Source organism: Gobio gobio, assembly GCF_949357685.1.
Source record: "Gobio gobio genome assembly, chromosome: 22".
Taxonomy (NCBI): Eukaryota; Metazoa; Chordata; class Actinopteri; order Cypriniformes; family Gobionidae; genus Gobio; species Gobio gobio.
Window position 1 is genome coordinate 42,547,116 of NC_137118.1, and position 24,423 is coordinate 42,571,538.

The 24,423-nt window shown below is 42.3% G+C and overlaps 1 protein-coding gene across 2 annotated transcripts; it reads left to right on the forward strand.

The window, feature by feature from the left end:
* Positions 1-15,848: 15,848 nt before the first annotated feature.
* On the forward strand, positions 15,849-23,337 carry LOC307118281 (uncharacterized protein). Of its 2 annotated transcripts, none has more exons than XM_079803858.1 (3): positions 15,849-15,936; positions 16,405-16,549; positions 20,668-23,337. In XM_079803858.1, the coding sequence occupies exons 2-3, from the start codon at positions 16,419-16,421 to the stop codon at positions 23,201-23,203; spliced, it is 2,667 nt and encodes an 888-aa protein (XP_079659984.1). In that variant the 5' UTR covers positions 15,849-15,936; positions 16,405-16,418; the 3' UTR covers positions 23,204-23,337. The 2 variants fall into 2 exon arrangements, with proteins under 2 accessions (XP_079659984.1, XP_079659983.1); XM_079803857.1 differs by having other exon boundaries at positions 15,906-15,936; positions 16,384-16,549.
* The last annotated feature ends 1,086 nt before the right edge of the window (positions 23,338-24,423 follow it).

A 24,423-nucleotide genomic window follows, 5' to 3' on the forward strand; every position in this document is an offset into this window, starting at 1 on the left:
ATTTCACATTTAATGTATGTCTGTCTTCTGCGTAATGAAAAAAAAGTAAATTTTGTCCAGTGGGAAAAATCATCCTTTTTAAAAAGAAATTGCATGCAAATTACATGGCTCAGGTTGATGCATTTTTCATTTCAAAGCACAATGCATCACCGCTGGGAGAGCTTTCCTTGTAGTGCCATTAATGTTTCTTTTTTACATTCATGCCAACATTTCCACTAATTGTTGCCGGGAATTGGTTCACAACAGAACGGCCGCTCTGTCCATCTAGAGCAGGGGTGTCCAATCCTGTCCTGCGGAGTTTAGCTCCAACCCCAATTAAAACCCCCTGAAGCAGCTAATCAAGGTCTTATTAGGCATACTAGAAACTTCCAGACAGGTGTGTTGAGGCGAGCTGGAGCTAAACTCTGCAGGACAGTGGCCCTCCAGGACTGACTTTGGACACCCCTGATCTAGAGGAAAGATCTTCAGCACAGACGTCGACCGCGTGAACAAGGCCAGTTGCTAAATAAAGTTGGTGGACCATGTGACAGGCCAACCCTGAAAGGCTAAAGGTCAGACTGAATGCTGCTGGTATATTACATGACCCATGCCATGACCATTACCTAATGACTTTTTAGCTTTGTGTTTAATACTAATATTCTAATGATTAAATCAACATTCATGTGTATTTACACCAATCAGGCATAACATTATGACAAGTGAATATCACTGATTATCTCTTCATCAAGGCACCTGTTGGGTGGGATATATTAGGCAGCCAGAGAACATTTTGTCCTCAAAGTTGATGTGTTAGGCCACATGTACACATAGCCAGAGCTTTACCTATCCAATCTTTTTTTTCCTTGTCTCCAGAAATATCTGCGTACACACAAAAACAGCCTGGATGCCAGCTGAACTTAGCCCCACCCACAACATTTGAGGTCGGGAAGTTCGGTCTGGACTTGATCCGTTGCTTGAACCAGAGCTGTTCGGACCAATCAAATTGTCAGGGCGGGCTTTATACGATGATGGACAGATGATCAACAGTAACGTAATCATCCACAGACAGTAAAAAAATATGGACATAGTGTCCGTGACGTCACCCATAGGATTCTGAAGAGCAGTTTTGAAGCGTAAAGTAGGGACGAGATGGCCGTTGCCATCTTGGCAGAGGGTCATCACGCGTCACTCCCGGATAACTGAAAATGGGCAAAAAGGCTTTAAGGCTTTATATAATGTAAACGGATGAGTTATAAAAAAAATGTATCCCCCTCACAGTTGTCATGAAGGGCAAAATTAGCTATATAGACCAAAACCACAATTTGTACCAGGTAAACGTGTTTTTTTTCTGCTGTAAAGTTGGGCATTTTAACATGAGGCTCAATGAGATTCTGCTCCTTCTGGAGCCTGTCTCTAGCGGCCAGTCGATGAATTGCAGTTTAAGGGTGCTTTCACACTAGCAGTTTTGGTGCGCACCCGGGTTCGATTGATGTCAGAATTCGCTACGTGTGGATGATGTGAACGCGGTCTTCCGAACTCGGGTGCGCACCCGCGAACCGTACCAGAGTCCGCTTAAAAAGGGTGGTCTGGGGTACGGTTCATATGAACTCCGGTACGGTTCGCTGCTGATGTAAACGCAATCGTACTAAATCGCGGAAGTGAACCGCTATTAATGACGTATGATTTGATAAAAATGTGTGTTTGTGTGCGTTTCACTCATTTTCCTGACGAGCATGACTGACACACTGCAAGCAGAGAGCTGTAAATCAAATTTCTGCTCGTCTTCAGCGTTTTTAAGAGCATTTGCAGTACATTTGCGGCATATAGACGCAAGTGCCATTACGTAATGAAGCTTTAGAAACAAAACCAACAGTTAAAAAACGAAAATATAAAAGTGAGGTGAGCAACACTATGCATTTCGCCGCCTTCACGCTCGCTGTTGTTACTAAGCAACCGGTTAAACAGCTGCTGCTTTGACGCAAACGCACCCCGGTTCGGAACCAAATAATATAATATGAACACAGTCCAGCGGGGGCACGGGGAGGGGGGAGCAATCGAACTCGGGTTCGGTCCAGGCAATCGAACCAAGTGTGAAAGCACCCTCAGTCACTTCCGTATTGGCTTCAAGAGAAACTGGAGGAGGTTGCCGCTTGACGTCACCTTCTACTTCTATGACTTAAACTGCAATTCATCGACTGGCCGCTAGAGTCAGACTCCAGAAGGAGCAGAATCTCATTGAGTCCCATGTTAAAATTCCCAACTTTACAGCAGAAAAAAACATGTTTACAGCCTGGTACAAATTGTGGGTTTGGTCTATACAACTTATTTTGCCCTTCATGACAACTGTGAGGGGGGTGAATTTAGAACTCATTAGTTTACATTATATAAAGCCTTAAAGTTCTGCATAATTAAGGGCGTGGCCTCATCGCGTCACTTTAGCTCCGCCCACGTCCCGCCTCTTTTCCCATTTTCTGTTATCCAGGAGTGACGCGCAATGACGCGCTGCCAAGATGGCAACAGTCAGCTCGACCCTACTTTACGCATCAAAACTGCTCATCAGAATCCTATGGGTAACGTCACGGACACTACGTCCATATTTTTTTACAGTCTATGGTTGAAACACGCCTCAAAATCACAGCCCAATGGAGCAGTATCAGACTCATATTCTGACTAGAATGACTGACTGATACTGACTCAAAACCATGTAGTATACATGCCAGACCAGTATGTGGCGCTGTAATTCTGCCAGAGATACACTAAAAATGGAGAAGAAGACTTGGAGCATGCGCGAGACATGGGGTTATAACATCACTGTTTCACAAAATATACGGATTGGCTGTACACACGAAAACGCAAGGGTGTCATTTTCAGATTTATCCACTCTGCGTCTCTGTGTGGATGGGGCATTAGAAGCAGGAAAAATGGACAAGCGTAAGAATTTGAGCGAGTTTGACAAGGGCCAAATTGTGACGGCTAGTCGACTGGGTCAGAGCATCTCCAAAACTGCAGCTCTTGTGGGGTGTTCCCGGTCTGCAGTGGTCAGTCTCTATCAAAAGTGCTCCAAGGAAGGAACAGTGGTGAACCGGCGACAGGGTCATGGGCGGCCAAGGCTCATTGATGCACGTGGGGAGCGAAGGCTGGCCCGTGTGGTCCGATCAAACAGACGAGCTACTGGAGCTCCAAAAGCTTTTAATCATCTAAAGAACCTTTTCCACTATAAAGAACCATTTGTGGAAAGGTTCCAAGGATGTTAAAGGTTCTTCAACCATCGATGGCATTAAAGAACCTTTATTTTTTTAAAGTGTCATCATGCATCACTGTAATTGTTGTTACTGTTAACTAAAACAATTAAAAATAATTTTCGGTAATTAAAGTAGCAATGTCCTGGCACCCATAACCACAACACTCTAGCATCATAGCTGCAATTGTATTATTTCATATGCAATTTAATTTGGATGTAAGTTATTAAATGATTCAATACAAAGCAGAGTTCATAAATACATGCATTTTGTTTTTGCTAATGGGCTAATGAGGTTTAATTAGATAATTCATTCACATAAAGGAGGATTCAATTGTGTACGCTAATGAGCAGCAAGAGAGCAGCCAAGGTCACGGATCTTTACGCTGCTCTGCTGTCTTCAGGTCGGATGTAGAGTCAAAAGGTGATTTATTCTCTCTGCTCACAGGTGCATTTCTGTCTCTTACGGCTGACAGCCTGTCATGTTGCTGCCAGAGGAATATGTGAGGTAATTACAGTAACAGAGGTGGGCAGCGAAAAGCCGATTTGAGGGGACAAATCCAGATTAAATATGTCTGCTTGTATATTCACTTGTTTTTAATATTAGACTACAATTCAAATGAGACTGTTACAGTTCATTTGCCTGTGCATAAGATCCCGTGGGATCTTTTTTATTGTACAATCTAGCACTCCTAGCACTTTAGAGTCCTTGACTCAATGCTAAACATGGCCAAAATTTAAAAACATTAGTTGAACATATGACAGTATTTCTGTGCCAAATACACTCCTTTCGGATTCGAACAAGTTTCTGAAAGAGAGTATGGCCATGTATTACATCAAAATGAGTGGAATTCCTTGTATGGGCACTTCTCCTGGATGAGCGCGTGTGCAGCCATCAACGAGCTTCGTTCGGGTTACAGGAGCCGCCGGTAGCGCATTGCTCAAACGTTCTGTGTAACACGAGAATTAACCCCATTGGTTCTCGCTTAAGCTCAAACGTGCTGCGTAACACGAGAATGAACCTCATTGGTTCTCGCTTAAGCTCAAACGTACTGTGTAACACGAGAATTAACCCCATTGGTTCTCGCTTAAGCTCAAACGTGCTGTGTAACACGAGAATGAACCTCATTGGTTCTCGCTTAAGCTCAAACGTGCTGTGTGACACGAGAATGAACCTCATTGGTTCTCGCTTAAGCTCAAACGTGCTGCGTAACACGAGAATGAACCTCATTGGTTCTTGCTGAAGCTCAAACGTGCTGCGTAACACGAGAATGAACCTCATTGGTTCTTGATGAAGCTCAAACGTGCTGCGTAACACGAGAATGAACCTCATTGGTTCTTGCTGAAGCTCAAACGTGATGTGTAACACAAGAATGAACCGCATTGGTTCTTGCTGAAGCTCAAACGTGCTGCGTAATACGAGAATGAACGTCATTGGTTCTCGCTTAAGCTCAAATGTGCTGCGTAACACGAGAATGAACCTCATTGGTTCTTGCTGAAGCTCAAACGTGCTGCGTAACACGAGAATGAACCTCATTGGTTCTTGCTGAAGCTCAAACTTGCTGCGTAACACAAGAAGGAACCTCATTGGTTCTTGCGGAAGCTCAAACGTGCTGCGTAACATGAGAATGAACCTCATTGGTTCTTGCTGAAGCTCAAACGTGCTGCGTAACACGAGAATTAATCTCATTGGTTCTTGCTGAAGCTCAAACGTGATGTGTAACACAAGAATGAACCTCATTGGTTCTTGCGGAAGCTCAAACGTGCTGCGTAACATGAGAATGAACCTCATTGGTTCTTGCGGAAGCTCAAACGTGCTGCGTAACACGAGAATTAATCTCATTGGTTCTTGCGGAAGCTCAAACGTGCTGCGTAACATGAGAATGAACCTCATTGGTTCTTGCTGAAGCTCAAACGTGCTGCGTAACACGAGAATTAATCTCATTGGTTCTTGCTGAAGCTCAAACGTGATGTGTAACACAAGAATGAACCTCATTGGTTCTTGCTGAAGCTCAAACGTGCCTGGTAACACGAGAATGAACCTCATTGGTTCTTGCACGTCAATGCTTGAGCTTCTGTTTACCTAGGGTGACCAAACGTGCTGTTTTCCCAGGACATGTCCTGTCCTGTCTTGGCCCTAATATAACAATTTTCTATCCATACAGAGGGGGCATACTTTAAATGTATTGAAATTAATAAGGAATCTTTGATTAAACTTTGAGTATAATTTGAGTCTCTCATTGCCGGGCCGAGTGTCCTGGTTTTCAAAATATCATGGTCACCCTAGTTTACCACAACTTCAATCTGTCCGTAATATAAAGCGATTGAGTCTCTTCAGAAAATTTGGACTAAACTGCTCAATTCATATTGATCAGTTTTATGATCTCAATTTTTTGAAGCGTCAAAGTGGTAGCTGTCAACGGAGGAGAAGAAAGCTTTTTGATTTGTGGTCCGAAGATGAACGAAATCTTACAGGTTTGGAACAACATGAGGGTGAGTAATTAAAGGGATAGTTCACCCAAAAATGAAAATTAGCCCATCATTTACTCACCCTCAAGTCATCCTGTATATGACATTCTTCTTTCAGACGAATAAAATCGAGTTATATTACAAAAGTCCAGGCTAATCCAAGCATTAGAATTGGATTGATAGTTGCTCTGTTTTTGGGCCAAACGTTTACTTGATAATGTTTTAAATATGAACATTTTTCTTACACAAACGCGTCGATTTGCTTCAGAAGGCCTTTATTAACACCCCGGAGCCGTGTGGAGCAGTTATTTGATGGACAGATGCAATTTTTATGGACTTCAAAAACAGAGCAACTATGAATCAAATTCTAATGCTTGGATTAGCCTGGACTTTTGTAAAATAATTCAGATTTTATTCGTCTGAAAGAAGAATGTCATTTACACCTATAGTCAATTAAGGGCTAATTTTCATTTTTGGGTGAACTATCCCTTTAAGGTTCTATATGGAACCCTTTTTCTAAGAGATGTGAAAATAGTGCAAATAATAATTCTGCAAAAGGACAAAACTGCAGCGTGCGCTTAGAATAAACAGAACGATACAGTAGGCTATGCGTTGTTGTGGACACTAATATAGTTATCATTATACTGGTGTGAACTGGCTTTTAAAAATTGAAATTGTATTTTCTCATAAAACACACTCCAATAATCTTTGGTTTATTGACAACTTCGCAAAATCACATTTTACCGTGTAAAAGCACACACCTCCTCAACAAGAAACGTGATTTGACCCTCATCTTTACTCCATAAATGTGTAATTATTAATTTTCCACCAGTGCAAAGTAAATGAAAGGATTAAAGTTGTCTTCAAACACGAGCAACCGTGAACTCCAACCATGTAAATGTAAGACCTTAAATATTCTACATGTCGAAGCTTATTAAATCTATGTAACTTCATCACTGTAACACATCATGGGCTTTGATTCCCAGCCAAAGTATGGTCTATAAAAGTGCAATCAGTGCCATGTGTGACCAGGAAACGAGACACCGGCGCTTTCATTATGCTGAGTGAAGCTCTCAGGGTGAAGTGCGTGTAATAAAGCGATCTCGCTCAACTGCTCGTGCACTGACTCAGATGAGCCCCCTGCTGGCTCATAATTAATTTACCTATCTTTGTGTTTCATTCCCGTAATTAACAAGCCACCGGATAATGCCACTGCAGGCCCATTAGGTGCTCCAGCATGTTTACAAGGAAGTTCTAATCACATCGACACAGGTAAGAAGTGCTGTTGTTTATTTTTACTTGACTTGGGTTTATTCATTGTTCAATATATCGGTACATTTGCTAAATAGTAGTTCCTATTTGATTGATGCCATCCATAGATGAAATTGGAATAAACTTCCTGCTTGTGCATTAAAAATGAAAATGCATTTTTCATTTTTGGGTGAATTTCAGGACTTTAATCCAATTTCATCGATGGATGCCATCAAATAGGAGCTACTAGCCTATTCATTTTCAGTTTGCTAAATTGTAGCTCCTATTTGATGCCATCCATCAATGAAATTGTAACCAACTTCCTGGTGCAAAAATGAAAACTGTCATATCACGTTGTTCCAAACTCAAAAGCTGCTATTTTATTGTGAAAAACAGAACAAGGAGATTGGCAATTGTGTTAAATTTGGGCCTTTTTCTGTCTTTTATGGAGCTTGCCAGACATGGTCACGAATGCAAAAGGGTTGTCAAAACATAACAGCATACAGGTTTTGAATGAAATTAATTTTTATTTTTTGGTTAATTATTTCCTTCCAAAACATTACGACCGTGAAGTGAATAACACTGATTATCTCTTCATCACAGCACCTGTTAGTGGGTGGGATACATTAGGCAGCAAGTGAACATTTTGTCCTCACAGTTTATGTGTTAGAAGCAGGAAAAATGGGCAAGCGTAAGGATTTGAGCGAGTTTGACAAGGGCCAAATTGTGACGGCTAGACGACTGAGTCAGAGCATCTCCAAAACTGCAGCTCTTGTGGGGTGTTCCCGGTCTGCAGTGGTCAGTCTCTATCAAAAGTGCTCCAAGGAAGGAACAGTGGTGAACCGGCGACAGGGTCATGGGCGGCCAAGGCTCATTGATGCACGTGGGGAGCGAAGGCGGGCCTGTGTGGTCCGATCAAACAAACGAGCTACTGTAGCTCAAATTGCTCAAGAAGTTAATGCTGGTTCTGATAGAAAGGTGTCAGAATACACAGTGCATCACAGTTTGTCGTGTATGGGGCAGCATAGCCGCAGACCAGTCAGGGTGCCCATGCTGACCCCTGTCCACCACCGAAAGAGCCAACAGTGGCACGTGAGCATCAGAACTGGACCACGGAGCAATGGAAGAAGGCAAGCCGGCAGAGGCAGTGATGCTTTGGGCAATGTTCTGCTGGGAAACCTAGGGTCCTGCCAACCATGTGGATGTTACTTTGACCCGTTCCACCTACCTAAGCATTGTTGCAGACCATGTACACCCTTTCATGGAAACGGTATTCCCTGGTGGCTGTGGCTCTTTTAGCAGATAATGCGCCTGCCACAAAGCAAAAATGGTTCAGGAATGGTTTGAGGAGTACAACAAAACAAAGTTTGGCCTCCAAATTCCCCAGATCTCAATCCATTCGAGCATCTGTGGGATGTGCTGAACAAACAAGTCCGATCCATGGGGGCCCCACCAGGCCTGAAAGGATCTGCTGCTAACATCTTGGTGCCAGATACCACAGCACACCTTCAGGGGTCTAGTGGAGTCCATGCCTTGACGGGTCAGGACTGTTTGTGCAGCAAAATGGGGGGCCGACACATTATTAGTCATAATGTTATGCCTGATCGGTATATACAATATAATACATGTACACACACACACACACACACACACACATACACATATATATAAAGGTTCATAAAAAGAAATCTTGCCTTTGGATTGCTGTAATGAAATATTTTAATTAGGATACATTCAACAAGGCATTATTGATTGAATCTCCATGTCATTCTTGGCTGTGACAGCGAGTGTAAGTTTCTGCTGCTTATGGGGAACATTTGACAGACCTGATTATTGTGATTTCTATTCTGAAAACTGACACGCTAATGACAGCTGAATCATTATCAGCCATGCAAAGGTTGACGCTCTCTCTCTCCTAATGAGCTGTCTGCCTTCTGAATGGCACCGCACTGTTTCTTCACTCCGCTTGAAAGGTTAAGATTCAGGATGTCAGCAACTTCTGTGAGAAACAAGGACAAATGCAGTGCAAAATGAAAAGTTTTCATGCAAGCATTGAGGGGGAGAGAAAGCACTGAGACTAAAAGAGAAACACAGCATTAGTGCAAACTTGACAACAAGAGATATTGAATTGAAAAAGTTTCATTTGTCGCACACAAACCAACAAAAATGCTTTATATTTTTAACCTATTCCTTTCCATGTCGTTTTTTAAAGTGTTCCTACTAGGCCTATGCTACTTTAAATGTTCCAAGGTTTGTTTTGGAGTCTCCTACAACTGGTTTACAAGCATCCAAGGTCAAAAAACACTTTCATTTTCTCATAATATGCATTGCACACCACCTCATTTCTGTCTGTTGTGATTGGTCTACTCTGCTCTGATTGGTCAGATGGCCCAGTCTTTTGTGATTGGTCTACTCTGCTCTGATTGAAAAGGAAACACCTCTTTCTTACCATATCTGAGTTTCATCTCAGATACACAGTGACAGGAACGATGGCGTCCGTTTTTCCGTATCAATTCGAGTCTGAGTCTCCTTTTGAACTGCACGCAAAGTGGATTCGCTGGTCAGAAAACCGCTTCTTCTCGATAACACAAACCAAACTCTTCCAGGACTTAGTTAACACTACAGTGTTCGTGGGCGGCCAATGAAGAGCATAGGCTGGCATTATGCAAATGTGTTACATTGTTATGTATGTAACGGGAAGTGAGACTGGAATTGTTGACGACTCGTTTCAGGCAGTTCAGAATAGATTTTTTATTTTAGGAGACAATAACTTTGTTTGCATGCACTGTGATCTTTAAAACTTTGCAGAACTTTAACATTAACGAACATCTATATTACACACTGCATGAAAGGGAATTTTCAAAAAAGCATAATGGGGCACTTTAAAGCTGCACTATGTAACTTTTCCGTCCACTAGAGGTTACCTGTTCAAAACAAAGGCGTAGTTTGATGACGCCACGTTTGAGCGCAGAATCTTGGGACATGTGGTCTTCACCTCACAGCCGGTGGAAAACAGTCAGGATAGGACTCGGGCAGAAATCATGTTCATGGATGCGATTATTAACATTACTGTAGTCTGAAGCAGAGCAGGACCGAGTGTTGTGGAGCTGAGCAAGGCCGCAGGAGCGATTGAAGAGCGGGACTTTTATTATGACACGGTTGCCGGCGCCACTTCCTCTTTTCCAGTTATGAGTATGAGGTAACGCAGCTCTGTTTATCGTATTAGATATATCTGAGAGTGTTGAAAAGGAAGTTATGACGTTCGCTCGGCGGCTGCTATGACACTTGTTCACACTGCAGTGAGAGTAAAGTGTTTCACTGAATAAAACCGGAAACCGAGGGTGACGCAGATATGACGCAATCGACAGGCGACTCCCTCACACGCATAGCTCACACGTCCCGGTTCCTCGGTTAAAATAGCAATTTCTCACGATTTACAAATAGTTGGAAACATTTGGGATATTCTAAGTAGTCAACTGAACAAAATATATAACACTGGCCTAGTGGTTTCTGGATATTTTACTGCAAAAATCCTACATAGTTCACCTTTAATATCTGTGAACAATTACTGTAATTATTAGTTTCCAGTAAAAAAACAAAAACAGGATTTAGCAAAGAGATATTGAATTGAAATCAAAGTTTGTCACATGTACAACAGCACAATGATTATAATATATTAGTGCTGGGAATCGATTAAAAAAAATAACTAATTCATCAAATTTTTTTCTGTAATTAATCGCAAGTTTTAAATATTTTAAATTTTTAATATTTTGATATTGTAATAATTTCAGTTACTCTCCAAATTAATGTAGAAACAATTTAAAGACAGTATATTTGAAATATGTGTTGTAATGGCATGTTTTTATGAATGAAGGCCAGTATCACTGATGTCTCTATGAAACATTAATGACATTACATTACAGTATAACTGAAAGCTACCAATTTCAACATTTATTAGGCTTTTAAAAAAAACAACTTTTAATTTAAGTGAACTTAAAACAATCTTTACATAACCCCATTATAATAAATGTTATTTTTACCTGTGCCTTCCCTGTTAGATACAGAAATGTAATGGTTATCAAACACCTTTTTTAACTGCATAAATAATAAATTAAATATAGATGAATAATCATTAAAGCTACAATTTTCTCTGTTCCCGTTGTTCTTTGATGAACATTAATGACAGGCATCATCAGTGCTCCTGTCACTTTAAGAATGGCCGTTGGCGAACATGACGCGGATCTGACGCGTTGTCCCGCGCGCATCTCATTTCCTCACAACTCTTTAAGTTCATTTAAGATGTTATTTAACTAATTTAAGACTCCTAATATGAGAATACTCAAAATTCTCTGTGTTGTTGTTATTGTTTGTTCATGAGCAAAAGAGAACTCGATGTGAGCAGGAGACTAACGCGAGTCTGTCTGTGCGTCGAGTGTGTGTGTGTCTCGATTAGCTGACATGAGACGCAGCCACACAGACAGGACATTGACATACAGCGCTTTCTCTTGTGTCTTGTCACGCTTGGAAGCATTTATGAATAGGAGCCCAGCCCTAATATTTATACAGTTGCAAGAAAAAGTATGTGAACCCCTTTGAGAATCTGTGAAAATGTGAATAATTTTAACAAAATAAGAGGGATCATACAAAACGGCATGCTATTTTTTTATTCTTTAGAACTGTCCTGGATAAGATATTTTACATAAAATATGTTTACATATAGTCCACAAGACAAAAAAAGCGGAATTTATAAAAATGACCCCGTTCAAAAGTTTATGAACCCTTGATTCCGAAAGACAAATTAAGTACAATTTACCTTGATCTTAAAATTCAATAAGCCCCCCACCCCGGCTCTTAATGCGCCGTGTTTCCTTCTGGAGCATCAGTGAATGTTTAAACCTTTTTTAATAGTTGTGTTTGAGTCTCTCAGTCGTCCTCAGTGTGAAAGATGAATTTCAAAATCATACAGTCACTGCTGGAGAGGGCTCAAATATGCAAAAGATGCTGGAAAACTGAAGAATTTTGGGGACCTGGAGGTTTTTCTGAAGAACATTGGGCAGTTAAACTGCTCAGGACAAACAAGAGACTCAAGAACAACATCACAAAACACACACACAGCCGTGGATCATCAGAGAACGACACTTTAAAGGGTTAGTTCACCCAAAAATGAAAATTCTGTCATTAATTACTTACCCTCATGGGGGAGGCCTTTCAGAGCCATCAGTTCCCATTCAGTCGGTCACGTTCGACGTACGTCGGACGTACCGACGAATTGGGATCACTTCTGGGAGCCCCTATCAGCTTCGAGCTATCTAGAACCGGCCAATGAACAATTGGCGTGCGAGATTTGCATCTCGCGCCCCGCCCCACGCCGCGGGTATAAACAGGAAGCGAGAGCGAATGCACGCTGTCATTCACTTCGGAGCCACACAGGCATATGAAGGACTCACTCATCTTTACAGACGAGTATTTTCGCTGCTATCAAGCAAGAGAACTACAGACCGGAGAGAACCAGAGGAGGACGCGTGTTGGAGGAACGGCACCTTTCAGCGGGACCGCGCTGACTCATCGAGCTGCCTCTGAGAAGACAGAGAAAACTGCTGTTATCACAGCAACCCCGTTGGTCTGGGTAGGGCGTTTTCCTGTTTGAGTACAGGCACGGGCTGCACTACAATCCCGTGCGCTGTCGCGGTTCCCCTGAGTGCTTCAGCACAGAGCGTTTTCCTCACAAAAAGAGCTTCACGGGTTTTTCAAGATGTCTTACCACCCGTACGTTTCTGGATGCGGTCGTTCCCTGTCCCCTGCTGACGGTCACAATCGCTGTCTCACGTGTTTGGGCACACAGCACGCTGAGGCGGCATTTGTGGATAGTTCCTGTTCCCACTGCGGGAACATGACGATCTCGGAGCTTGGATCGAGACTCTCCTACCTCCAGGCTGGGGGAGTCCCCTTACCCATCCCACGAACTAGGTCTACCCCTAACCCGGGTGGACCTGCTTCTTTGGATGGCCAGGGTGATCTGAGGATTACATTTAGGGCAAACCCGCCGAGCGATCCTCCGCAGGCCCCTAATCCCTCAGCTCCGCAGCCGGTTGAGCCTCCGAGAGAACCCGCTGGACCCTCCCACGGGAGACCAGTGGTGACTTTTGGAGCTCCAGCGGACGAACAGATGTCGATCGCTGCATCGGAGATGGAGTTTCAGTCCTCGGGGGATGAAGGGTCAGTTGTACTGCCTCCCTCTGGGAGAGTGGCAACGGCTGCGAAGATGTTCGATCGCATCTGTGCTTACCTTTCTACAGGATGGGTTGGAGCGAAGGCTGTCTCCCTCCACCCTCAAGGTCTATGTCGCCGCTATCGCCGCTAATCATGAGCTCGTAGATGGAAAATATCTAGGTAAGCACGATCTGATCGTCAGGTTCCTTAGGGGAGCGAGGAGATTAAATCCACCTCATCCTCCCTCCATACCCTCTTGGGACTTAACTGACTGCGTTGGCCTCCATCAAGAGGGTAGGGGACCTGCAGGCATTTTCGGTCGACGAATCGTGCCTGGAATTCGGGCCCGGTAACTCTCATGTGATCATGAGACCCCGGCCTGGATATGTGCCCAAGGTTCCCACTACTCCCTTCCGGGACCAAGTGGTGAGCCTGCAAGCGCTGCCTTCGGAGGAGGCAGACCCAGCCCTAGCTTTTCTCTGTCCCGTCCGTGCTCTCCGGACTTACGTGGACAGGACGCAAAGCTTCAGCTCTTCGTCTGTTACGGAGGACAGCAGAAGGGAAAGGCTGTCTCCAAGCAGAGGATGGCCCACTGGATAGTGGATGCCATCGTCTTGGCTTATCAGTCCCAAGACGTGCCCTGCCCGCTCGGGTTAAGAGCCCACTCCACTAGGGGTGTTGCCTCTTCCTGGGCGCTGGCTCGTGGCGCCTCGCTGACAGATAATATTTGTAGAGCTGCGGGCTGGGCGACACCTAACATGTTCGCTAGATTCTATAGCCTCCGTGTAGAGCCGGTTTCTTCCTGTGTGCTCACTTCCCATAGTCAGTAACACCGAAGTCCCCGTTCTAGTGTCGGCTTGCTGCGCCATTCCCTCCCCTGTGGTAGACGGATAAGTGCGCGCGCTTATTCTGCTCCAGTCGAGTTCCCCGGATCGGCGAACCCTGTTAAGTCCTCCGCAACCCACGGCAGTCGGACGTGGCGGAGCTTTCGACGCCAGGTCTAACACTCGTATGCATTGGTGGAACTTGTGTTAGGCTGGGTTCCATATGTAGTGACCCCCACGGCGGTCCCATATGTGTATTCTTCCATGGTACGGCTCCCTACGGCGAGCCCGTGTCTTTCCCTCGGCAGAGTCTCCTCTGCCGTCCCAGGTGCGTGTTGCCCCCCTCCTCTAATTGGCCGGGGCCACCCCTGGGACTTCCGTTTGTTGTGCTGCCCACGGCCAGCCCATACGTGTATTCTCCACATGTTAACTCCCTCTGGGCATGATGTGGCTTCCGCAGCTGCCTTCACAGGCACGCTTTCCCAGCGTTATCCAATACAGTCAGCTGAATGGGTCTTGCGGAACAGCAGCTTGGACTCTCCCTGCGTGAACTTTCCCGCCCGCATCAGATCGGGGTCTGAGGGGCTCATCGCTGGGCGCTGGAAGTGGTAGTAACTATGGCGTTTTCCATAGGGGATCCCAATTTGTCGGTACGTCCGACGTACGTCGAACGTGACCGACTGAATGGGAACGTCTCGGTTACGTATGGTAACCCTCGTTCCCTGAAGGAGGGAACGGAGACGTACGTCCCGTCGCCACAGTTGCTGTACCATCACTGCAGGTTGAGCCATTACGTGTGGCTCCTCAGTGAAAAACAGCGTGCATTCGCTCTCGCTTCCTGTTTATACCCGTGGCGCGGGGCGGGGCGCGAGATGCAAATCTCGCTCGCCAATTGTTCATTGGCCGGTTCTAGAAAGCTCGAAGCTGATAGGGGCTCCCAGAAGTGATCCCAATTCGTCGGTACGTCCGACGTACGTCTCCGTTCCCTCCTTCAGGGAACGAGGGTTACCATACGTAACCGAGACGATTTACACTAAAATATCTTCATTTGTGTTCCGAAGATGAATGGAGGTCTTACGGGTGTCGAACGACATGAGGGTAAGTAATTAATGACAGAATTTTCATTTTTGGGTGAACTAACCCTTTAAGAATCAATAGTTCATAAACTTTTGAATGGGGTCATTTAAATAAATTCAGCCATTTTGTCTTTTGGACTATAGGTAATCATCTGTTATGTAAAATATCTTATTCAGGACAGTACCTAATAAAAAATAACATGACTTTTCTATGATCCCTCTTATTTTATCAAAATAATCAACATTTTCACATACTTTTTCTTGCAACTGTACATTTGATCATATGCATGCAGTGTGTGCAAGAGTCACCTTTAAATGAACGACTTCAAGGCTCATATGGCTATTTTTACTCACTACTGTATGCCCAGTCATTTGCATGTGCAGATTGTAAATTCATAACATATTTGAACCTGTAACCGTTGCAAACATCATGTTCTAGTGGCACAGCGGCTATATTGAGCGCAGCTTCCTCAAACACTTGATCCTTCAAAGGAATAAAGTAACCGACTTTTAATTAGCAAGTGTCATGCCCCACCTAAATTCAGTGTATTAATTACCAGCTCCTTCTTTTCAGCTCATTTTCATTCTGAAATCTGACATCTCCATCCCTCGATGTTAATCATTATCTACAAGGGTGAGATCATCCTCGTGGTGACTCATGTCACAGGTTTACAGGTGAAGCTAGTCGAGTACAGTATGCCATGAACTGCAAAGAATATGTTTAAATTAATGCAGACATGCATTTCTCTAACGAGTTACAGAGCCTCGTGGCAACTTATAAATAGCCAGGTCAAGAGCCCTGGTTACACGGGCTAGTTTAGTTACAGTTGACACTTATATGAGCTGCTTCTGAAGCCAGATGCTCATTTGACAGAGAACAGTCAGACGGGTAAACATTTTCTATTTCATGAATTCATTTTTTGTAGAGAAATACTCTTTTATGCTGTGGGTGCTTCTGAAATTGCAATTAATATTGCTTGCAGTAAACACGATTTCATTGCTTTCAAATATAGCATGAAAGAACGATCCCATAATGCTATTTTAGAATTAATCACGGACGCAATTTCATGTGGTATTGTTTTTGCCTGATAAGTGATGATTCCCTGCTAAATGTGTTATAGAAATGCGCAAATGTTCCAAATCGTTTTTTTTTTTTTTTGTCTGCATTTGTTTTGTACTGTGTTTATATTTAATTGCCTGCCCTGGTTAAATGAAATAGCTTAATCAAATGCATGCTATTAGATGAGCTATTGAAAACAAATGCACATTTTATGGTTAGTTTATACAAGGGAACATTGCAATCTTGTAAAATCCAATCTCGCTCTTCCACTGACAGCTTAATCTCCGCTTACAGCAGGAGTCTCTACAATAATGGACAAAAACGCAGAGGTGATAGTACGTGGCTCTTCAATTATGAAGGATGTCTGGGAAATCAGACTGAGGGAGTATCGACAGAAACGACAGCTGGAAAAAGAGAGGATAGGGAAGAGTGCTCTTGAAAGGTGAGGATATGCCGAAACCTCCCATTTTCTTGCATTTGTCAATCAGAAAAAACTCTTTATAATGGCCAACTCAACATTTATAAAACAACTTTGTGGCTCAAAAGTGTCAAAAGTGTCTTAAAGTGCAATTGATGCAATTTGTTGATGAAAATATTTTAACCCATTGCATTCCATTCAGTTTTGTAATATCTATGATCATGCTTTTGCTGTGCTTATGTCATGTCAGAATTACTGTACTTATTTGTTTCCAACTTATAAACAAAATGGGGGTTAGAATTGTTGCATTATTCCAAATAAATAGATCGCAATTCACTAATAAATGTAAACAGTTTCACAAAACTGTATCAAATTCATAAATAAATAAAATGAGATTTGCAAATAAATTTGTTTTATGTCACAAACACAACATATCGCTTGTCCGCTGGGCATTTCACTTTTATGATCTCTTTACAACAATCTGTCACACGTTTAAAAAGAACCCACCAATATATTCTCTACAAATAAAGGGAATCGTAATACACGTACAGGGATGGCCAAAATTATTAGAACGCCTGACAGATCTGAAAATATTGAGCTTTTTTTTTGCCTCCAAAACATGATTTCATTTCATAATGTTCATGAATCATGCAGATGGTGGCGCCGACCATCAAATATCAGATGAAGTGAGTCGTACTGTTTTTATCCTGAAACTTTTGAAGAAAGAAGAAATTGCGTGTTTGTTCCTTCATTTCACCATGGATTTGTTTGTAAACAAGAGACTGGATTTGTAGATAGGATGAAATTACATGAATGAATGAATGAAGCAACACACTAATGTGAGTAAATGTTTTTTATTTATATGTGACAGTATTGCATTGTTACAGATCGTTTGACATCTATTGATTATGTGTATGTGTCTAACTGAACATACCATAGCATGCTGTTACATGCTGGAGAATCCTTTATTTGAGGTGTTGTTGGTTCATTGTGCTACGATTCGTGATCAGACTCGGGCCAGGGCTCGCAAAGACCAATGTCCCGGGGCTGTGTTTTCCAGACAGGCTACAAAAACGTATCAAACGTACCTGCCCGACGGGCTATCTTAAATAGTGAAATTTACTGAAAACGTTCCTTTATTGATGTGCGTTGTTCACTCTCTTGACTTGATATTTGAAGGAAAAATACAATCACGGAAGTTTTGATCATGCTTTGATTTGTCTGACTCAGCAGTGAGGCTTGTGTGTGTGTGTGAGTGATGCACGGTTCGCGGTTATATCCACCGATCGGGCGGACCAAGTAATAAAAAAATAACATTCCAATTAATTGCGGGGGATGAGAGATAAATCATTGTGTTTGTTTGTGTAAGACATTTTGCGAGCGCTGAGGACAAATCATTTAGGTTGCCGTTTCCACACACTCTTTCAAAACAATTCCTCACGTGTACTCACGGGGGAGCCGATCGCTCATTATAATATGCAAATCTTATCCAATCATAGCAGTGGGCGATTACTTCCAAGTCTTCAGTGCGGCACGCCCATAAAAACCGAGCGTTTCATGAGAGAAGCTCAAAACCAGGGCAGAAAATAGCCTATTACTTATTCATTATGATGTTTTTGAATGTAAAAACCACGTGAATGTCTTAATTTGACCTCAGACAACAGTATACATTTTATTTAAAAAGCCAGTTCATGACCCCTTTAATATTTGGCATGTCCACCTTCTGCAACACATCTCTCTCTGTCTTAGTCTTATGGCATGTAAATATATTTACTCTGAGAAATTCAACACTAATATTATCCCATGCCTTCTGCAACTGAAGCCAAAGGCTTTCCTTTTAATGTACAATAGATCTGTCCAGTTTATTTTCCAACTCGCCCCAAATTTACTCGATGGGGTCGAGGTCCGGACTTTGAGGGGGCCAGTCCATCATTTTCAATGTTCCAGCAGATTCCTTCTGTCGCAGGTAGTTCCTGCAATAGTTAGAAGAATGTTTCGGGTCATTGACTTCTTGAAAAATAAATCCAGGCCCAATAAGACAACTCCCAGATGCCAAGTGCTAATAATTTTGTCCACCACTGTATTTAATGTTCAAAATACATTTTATAATGCTCTATATATCGTTAGATTTACAGAGCTGCTCATATCAGAGGCTGAATCCAGTTATTCATTAATCAGCTACTTATTAATGCTTTTCTGTTGTATCTTGAATAACGTGATGCTTTAATAATGTGTTGTTCCCATAACAGAGATGTAAAGCGCTGTCATAAAGTATAAGACTATAGCTGGCTTGATACAGAGTCTAATGGTCTAACAAAATCCATATTTTACTTTTACTGTACCAATGTTATGTAATACTTCATATTTGAGCCAATGCAGATGAATGAGCAAAGTTATTTCTGGGTAAGACCGCCCTGATTGTTAAGCAATTCATGATTGTTTGGAGCGAGAGCGTGCTATGATTGCTCAGCGCAAATAGCTGTTATCTGATTGGCTTAAGTAGAAGGTGGGTGGAGTCCACTTATTTGTGGATTTGTCTGCACATCTTGACGCTAGAAATGTTTCAAAATCCACAAATCCTTGCAGGGATCTACAAATGCACAGGAAGTGATTCAGAAATGCACAGGAAACGATTCACAAATACACAGGTAAAGCGATTCCTAAATGCACTGGAAAAGCGATTCACAAATGAACAGGAAGCGATTCAAAAATGAACAGGAAACGATTCACAAATGCACAGAAAAAGCTATTCATAAATGCACAGGAAACGATTCACAAATACACAGGAAAAGCGATTCATTAATGCACAAGAAGTGATTCACAAATGAACAGGAAATGATTCACAAATGCACAGAAAAAGCGATTCATAGATGCACAGTAAACGATTCACAAATGCACAGGAAACGATTCACAAATACACAGGTAAAGCGATTCATAAATGCACTGGAAAAGCGATTCACAAATGAACAGGAAGCGATTCAAAAATGAACAGGAAACGATTCACAAATGCACAGAAAAAGCTATTCATAAATGCACAGGAAACGATTCACAAATACACAGGAAAAGCGATTCATTAATGCACAAGAAGTGATTCACAAATGAACAGGAAACGATTCACAAATGCACAGAAAAAGCGATTCATAGATGCACAGTAAACGATTCACAAATGCACAGGAAACGATTCACAAATACACAGGTAAAGCGATTCATAAATGCACTTGAAAAGCGATTCATAAATGCACTGGAAAAGCGATTCACAAATGAACAGGAAGCGATTCAAAAATGAACAGGAAACGATTCACAAATGCACAGAAAAAGCGATTCATAAATGCACAGGAAACGATTCACAAATACACAGGTAAAGCGATTCATAAATGCACTGGAAAAGCGATTCATAAATGCACTGGAAAAGCGATTAATAAATGCACAGGAAACGATTCACAAACGAACAGGAAGCGATTCATAAATACACAGGAAAAGCGATTCACAAATGCACAGAAAAAGCGATTCATAAATGCACAGGAAACGATTCACAAATGCACCGTAAACAATTTAAAAATGCTCAGGAAACAATTAACAAATGCACAGAAAGCGATTCAGAAATACATGCACAGAAAATACAATGATTACATTTTTATTTGCAAATCTTATTTTCTTTATTTGTGAATCTCTTTACATTTATTTGTGAATCTCAATCTATTAATTTGGAATAATGCAACAATTCTAACCCCATAATAAAACCTTACATAACTCACACAACTCATAATTACAAGTTGGAGAAATGCACAATGATACATTTTTTAGCACTGATATAGAAAAGAATAATTTCTGACAAAGACAAGGAAAGTTCTGAGAAGAATCTCTGAGTCATCTCATAATTACAGTAACTCTGATATGGCATGAATGCAGCATTTGCATGTTTGATCCCAGCTGCCTCTCTGCCTATTTTGTTTGCAGATAATAAGGCCATTCAGAACGATAATGAGCTTGTGGTCGCTTCAACTTTAATTGTGTATTAATTATAATAACAACAGCTATCTTTAATTAATCTGTTAAAATGAAAGAAGCTAACTCAAACCACATTTCATAATTAATGAGAACTCGTTTTCATTTGTTGTCCGTTCCAATTAAACTTTTCATAGAATCAATCAAGATTGGCAGGGGCGCATGTCCTCCATGATAAAAACCCCTAAAAGACTGGAGAGAAAAGCAAAGCTTCCTGAAGAATCAACTCTTGATGCACACAAGGCTAAAAAGACACACCTGGGAAGGCCGCAAGGTTTCCAGAGCAGTCGGATTCAGAGGCAGGTGGACATGACGAAAACAACAAAAGCCATCAAACTGTCCCTGTTACGTCACCTCAATGAAAGCTGCCCGGGATTGATGGTGTGGTCGAAGTCTTGGAAGTTCTCACAGCCTTTGCCACAAGCCGAAGAAAGTCCCTGTGCATTCGACTGGGGACAGTCATGGAAGTTTCTCAATGTTCAGCCACGCACTGACGGTAAACCCTGGTTCGATCTTGGGTTTGGCACCAACAACAAAATGAGCTCCAGTGACGTGTTTCTGTGGGAGAAGCTCAGCAAAGCATCAGACTCCGAGCTCATTCAACAAGATCTGGCCAGTACAGAATGGGAGAAGTCTTGGATATTCACTCAGAAACGAAAAGAGTCTAATGAAGGCACAAATAAAAGTGATAGCAACACATTGTGGAGGGATCAGAATCAGGAAAGTGCATCAGACTGGCACGAATCCTGGAAGACAATGAAGCCTGTAAAAGGAGGCGATATCATGTCTGATTCAATTCAGCCCTCAACTAATGTGGAAACACAACCTGAATTACCATGGGATAATTCTTGGATGTACTTTAAGAAGCCGCTTCATATGAAGTCAAAAACAGGTAATAACCTAGGATGGAGTGAATCTTGGAAGGTTGCAAAAACCATACCAGAACAGGAGACCAAATCAGTTGAATCTCAAGCGGTGGTGCCTGAGGAGCCGCATCCTGACATCTGCAATGTGATAATGAATGTGACTAGAGAGATGAAGCACACAATTCAGTTTGGTGGGAGGGATGCACCTCCGTCTGATTGGGAAAAATCATGGACGACTATAAAAAATCTGTCAGAGTATAAAGAAGAGATTAATAAAGCTGAATGTAAGGAGGTGAAAATGAAGGTTGAGAGTCCGAAGCCAGACCATTTCAAGCAACAAAGTCAACGTGTGAAATTCAACGTACTTGCTTTGCCAAAAACCCAAAAGTGGGGAGAGACGCTTCAGTTCTCAGAGCAAATGGACTGGAAGGATTCTTGGAAGATGCTAAAACGCCAGCGTAGAGAAGAAAGAGCCTTAAGGAACCGGAGATGTCCACTTCCACAATTATCCACCGCATCACAAACTCTCACCGAATGGGCCAATTCTTGGAGGTTCACAAACTTGACACTCAACCAAGACAGCAGTTTATGGCAGCAGGGTTGGCCCGCCAATACTCAGCCCAGACATATTAGAAGAGGATTTGAGGATTTCCCGCATAATGGACCAGCAGGGGTTCGTGCCTGGGCTGAGTCCTGGAGGTCTACGCGATGCCAGCATCTTCTGCAAAGACAAGGGCAAGGCGCATCAACCCAGCCAGAGCGCCAACATGCCTACGCAAGATCTGTGGCAGACTGGGAACAATCATGGAAATCATCAACTCATCAGCGCAATCACGATAGACCCTCTGTGACCGAGTGGACGAATTCTTGGAGGTTCTCCAGCCTGGAGGATTTCCAACCTGATCATAGCTGGTTTGAGAAATCACTGGAAATCAAAGGCAGAAAGGAACTTCGCAGAGCATCGAATGCTTTTAGCAGATCATTCGATTCTCACACATTCAAAGAACGACATCCCTTGAAAGAGTGGGATGACTCGTGGAGGGTTAAGAAGAGGTCTGATGGTCCGGGACTCGCACATCTCATAAAAAAAGAAGTGTTAGACTGGGATAATTCTTGGATGTTTACTAGCACAGAGTTTTATCAAAGACAAGGCGAATGTTATTTGAATTTCCAGCTAACATCTGATGTTGCGATGCTCAAATCCGTCCAGATGGAGAGCAGGTCAGAGTGGGGTCGATCGTGGAAGATCTCAAACCCGCAACCACCAAAGAACATCGCCTCATGGGTTGATGCAAAACCAAAGTCCTTCAGAGCACAAGATGCGATCCTTTGGTCAAAACACAAACACATCTATTATTTACCTTCTGCTTTGGTCAAAGACTTGAAGCTGAAAATCTGGAGCAAGTCCTGGAGGTTCATGAAGACGGACCTTGACTCAAAGCACGGGAAAAGCTCTGCTTCGGCTGAGGATGAATCGGTGATAATGATAAAGGCCGCAACGATAAGAAAGCACATGTACTCAAACATAGATCAGCAGAAACCACAACAGAAGAGATGGAGCGATGCATGTAAAATAGCAAAGACACAACCACAACTAAAGCGTAACATTAGATCGGGCAACATGGAAGATGAAGATGGAAAAGGAATGTTTGCCGAATGGATGGAATCCTGGAAATTCTCAAATAATTTAAAAAGCCATGAGCCTGCAATGGTGTCTGTATCTCTGAGCAAATGGGAAAACTCCTGGAAGTTTCTGCTTGATCCGTATATGCCAAAGAACGGCCCGAAAACAAGCAAAAGTCAGTAAGGATTACAGACTTTGCAGACCCGATTTCAAGAGTTCAAGAGAACGTCTTTAGAGAAATCTTTTAAAATATATGACGAATTACGTTTTTAAAACGTCTACAGATTCAACCCACAATAAAGTTGTGTAGCGTGTGCACATTTTGTCTCATCTTTTGTACAACAAACCATAACAAATCATTATTGTTGATGCAGTCACACTCACAAATGTGTGCTCTAGTTCCGATGCACATCATTTATTCTTTTTCAAATCATTGTTCATGCATGGTCCAGCACTTTCTAACAAAAACACAGTTGTTTTTGTATGAATGCAGTTGTTTAGCTCTAGTAGAAGTGTTGTTAAAGCTGCACTATGTAACTTTTCCATCCACTAGAGGTCGCTTATTCAAAACAAAGGCGTGGTTTGATGACGCCACGTTTGAGCGCCGAATCTTTGGACATGTGGTTTTCACCTCACAGCCGATGGAAAAGAATCGGGATAGGACTCGGGCAGAAATCTTGTTCATGGATGCGATTATTAACGTTACTGTAGTATGAAGCAGAGCAGGACTGAGTGTTGTGGAGCTGAGCAAGGCCACTGGAGCGATTGTTAATAAGATGAGCCTCACGAGCAGCGGGACTTTTACTAAGACACAGTCGCCGGCGCCATTTCCGCTTTTCTTGTCATGAGTATGAGGAAACGCAGCTCTGTTTATCATATTAGACACATCTGAGTGTGTTGAAAATTCTGTTATGACGTTACACTGTGCGTTCGCTTGGCGGCTGCTATGACACTTGTTCACACTACAGTGAGAGTAAAGTGTAAACCGGAAACCGAGTGGAACGCAGATATGATGCCATTGACAGGCGACTCCCTCACACGTCCCGGTTCCTTGGTTAAAAGAGCAATTTTATCACGATTTACAAATAGTTGGAAACATTTGGGATATTGTAAGTACTCAACTGAGCAAAATATATAACACTGGCCTAATGGTTTTTGGATATTTTACTGAAAATGTTTTACATAGTGCACCTTTAAATTGGACAACAGCAGTACTGTACAGTAAATCTGCCTTCAAATGATCACATACTGTCTGCAACACTGAAAACTACAGAAATACTGCATGCAAACGACCACACTTGTACGGCAAAGATACTGCATAATCAGATAAGCAGTGTACTTAACAGAAAGAAAAAGAAAATTTAACAACTATATAATTTAGTGCAGATTTTCTCATGTATTTA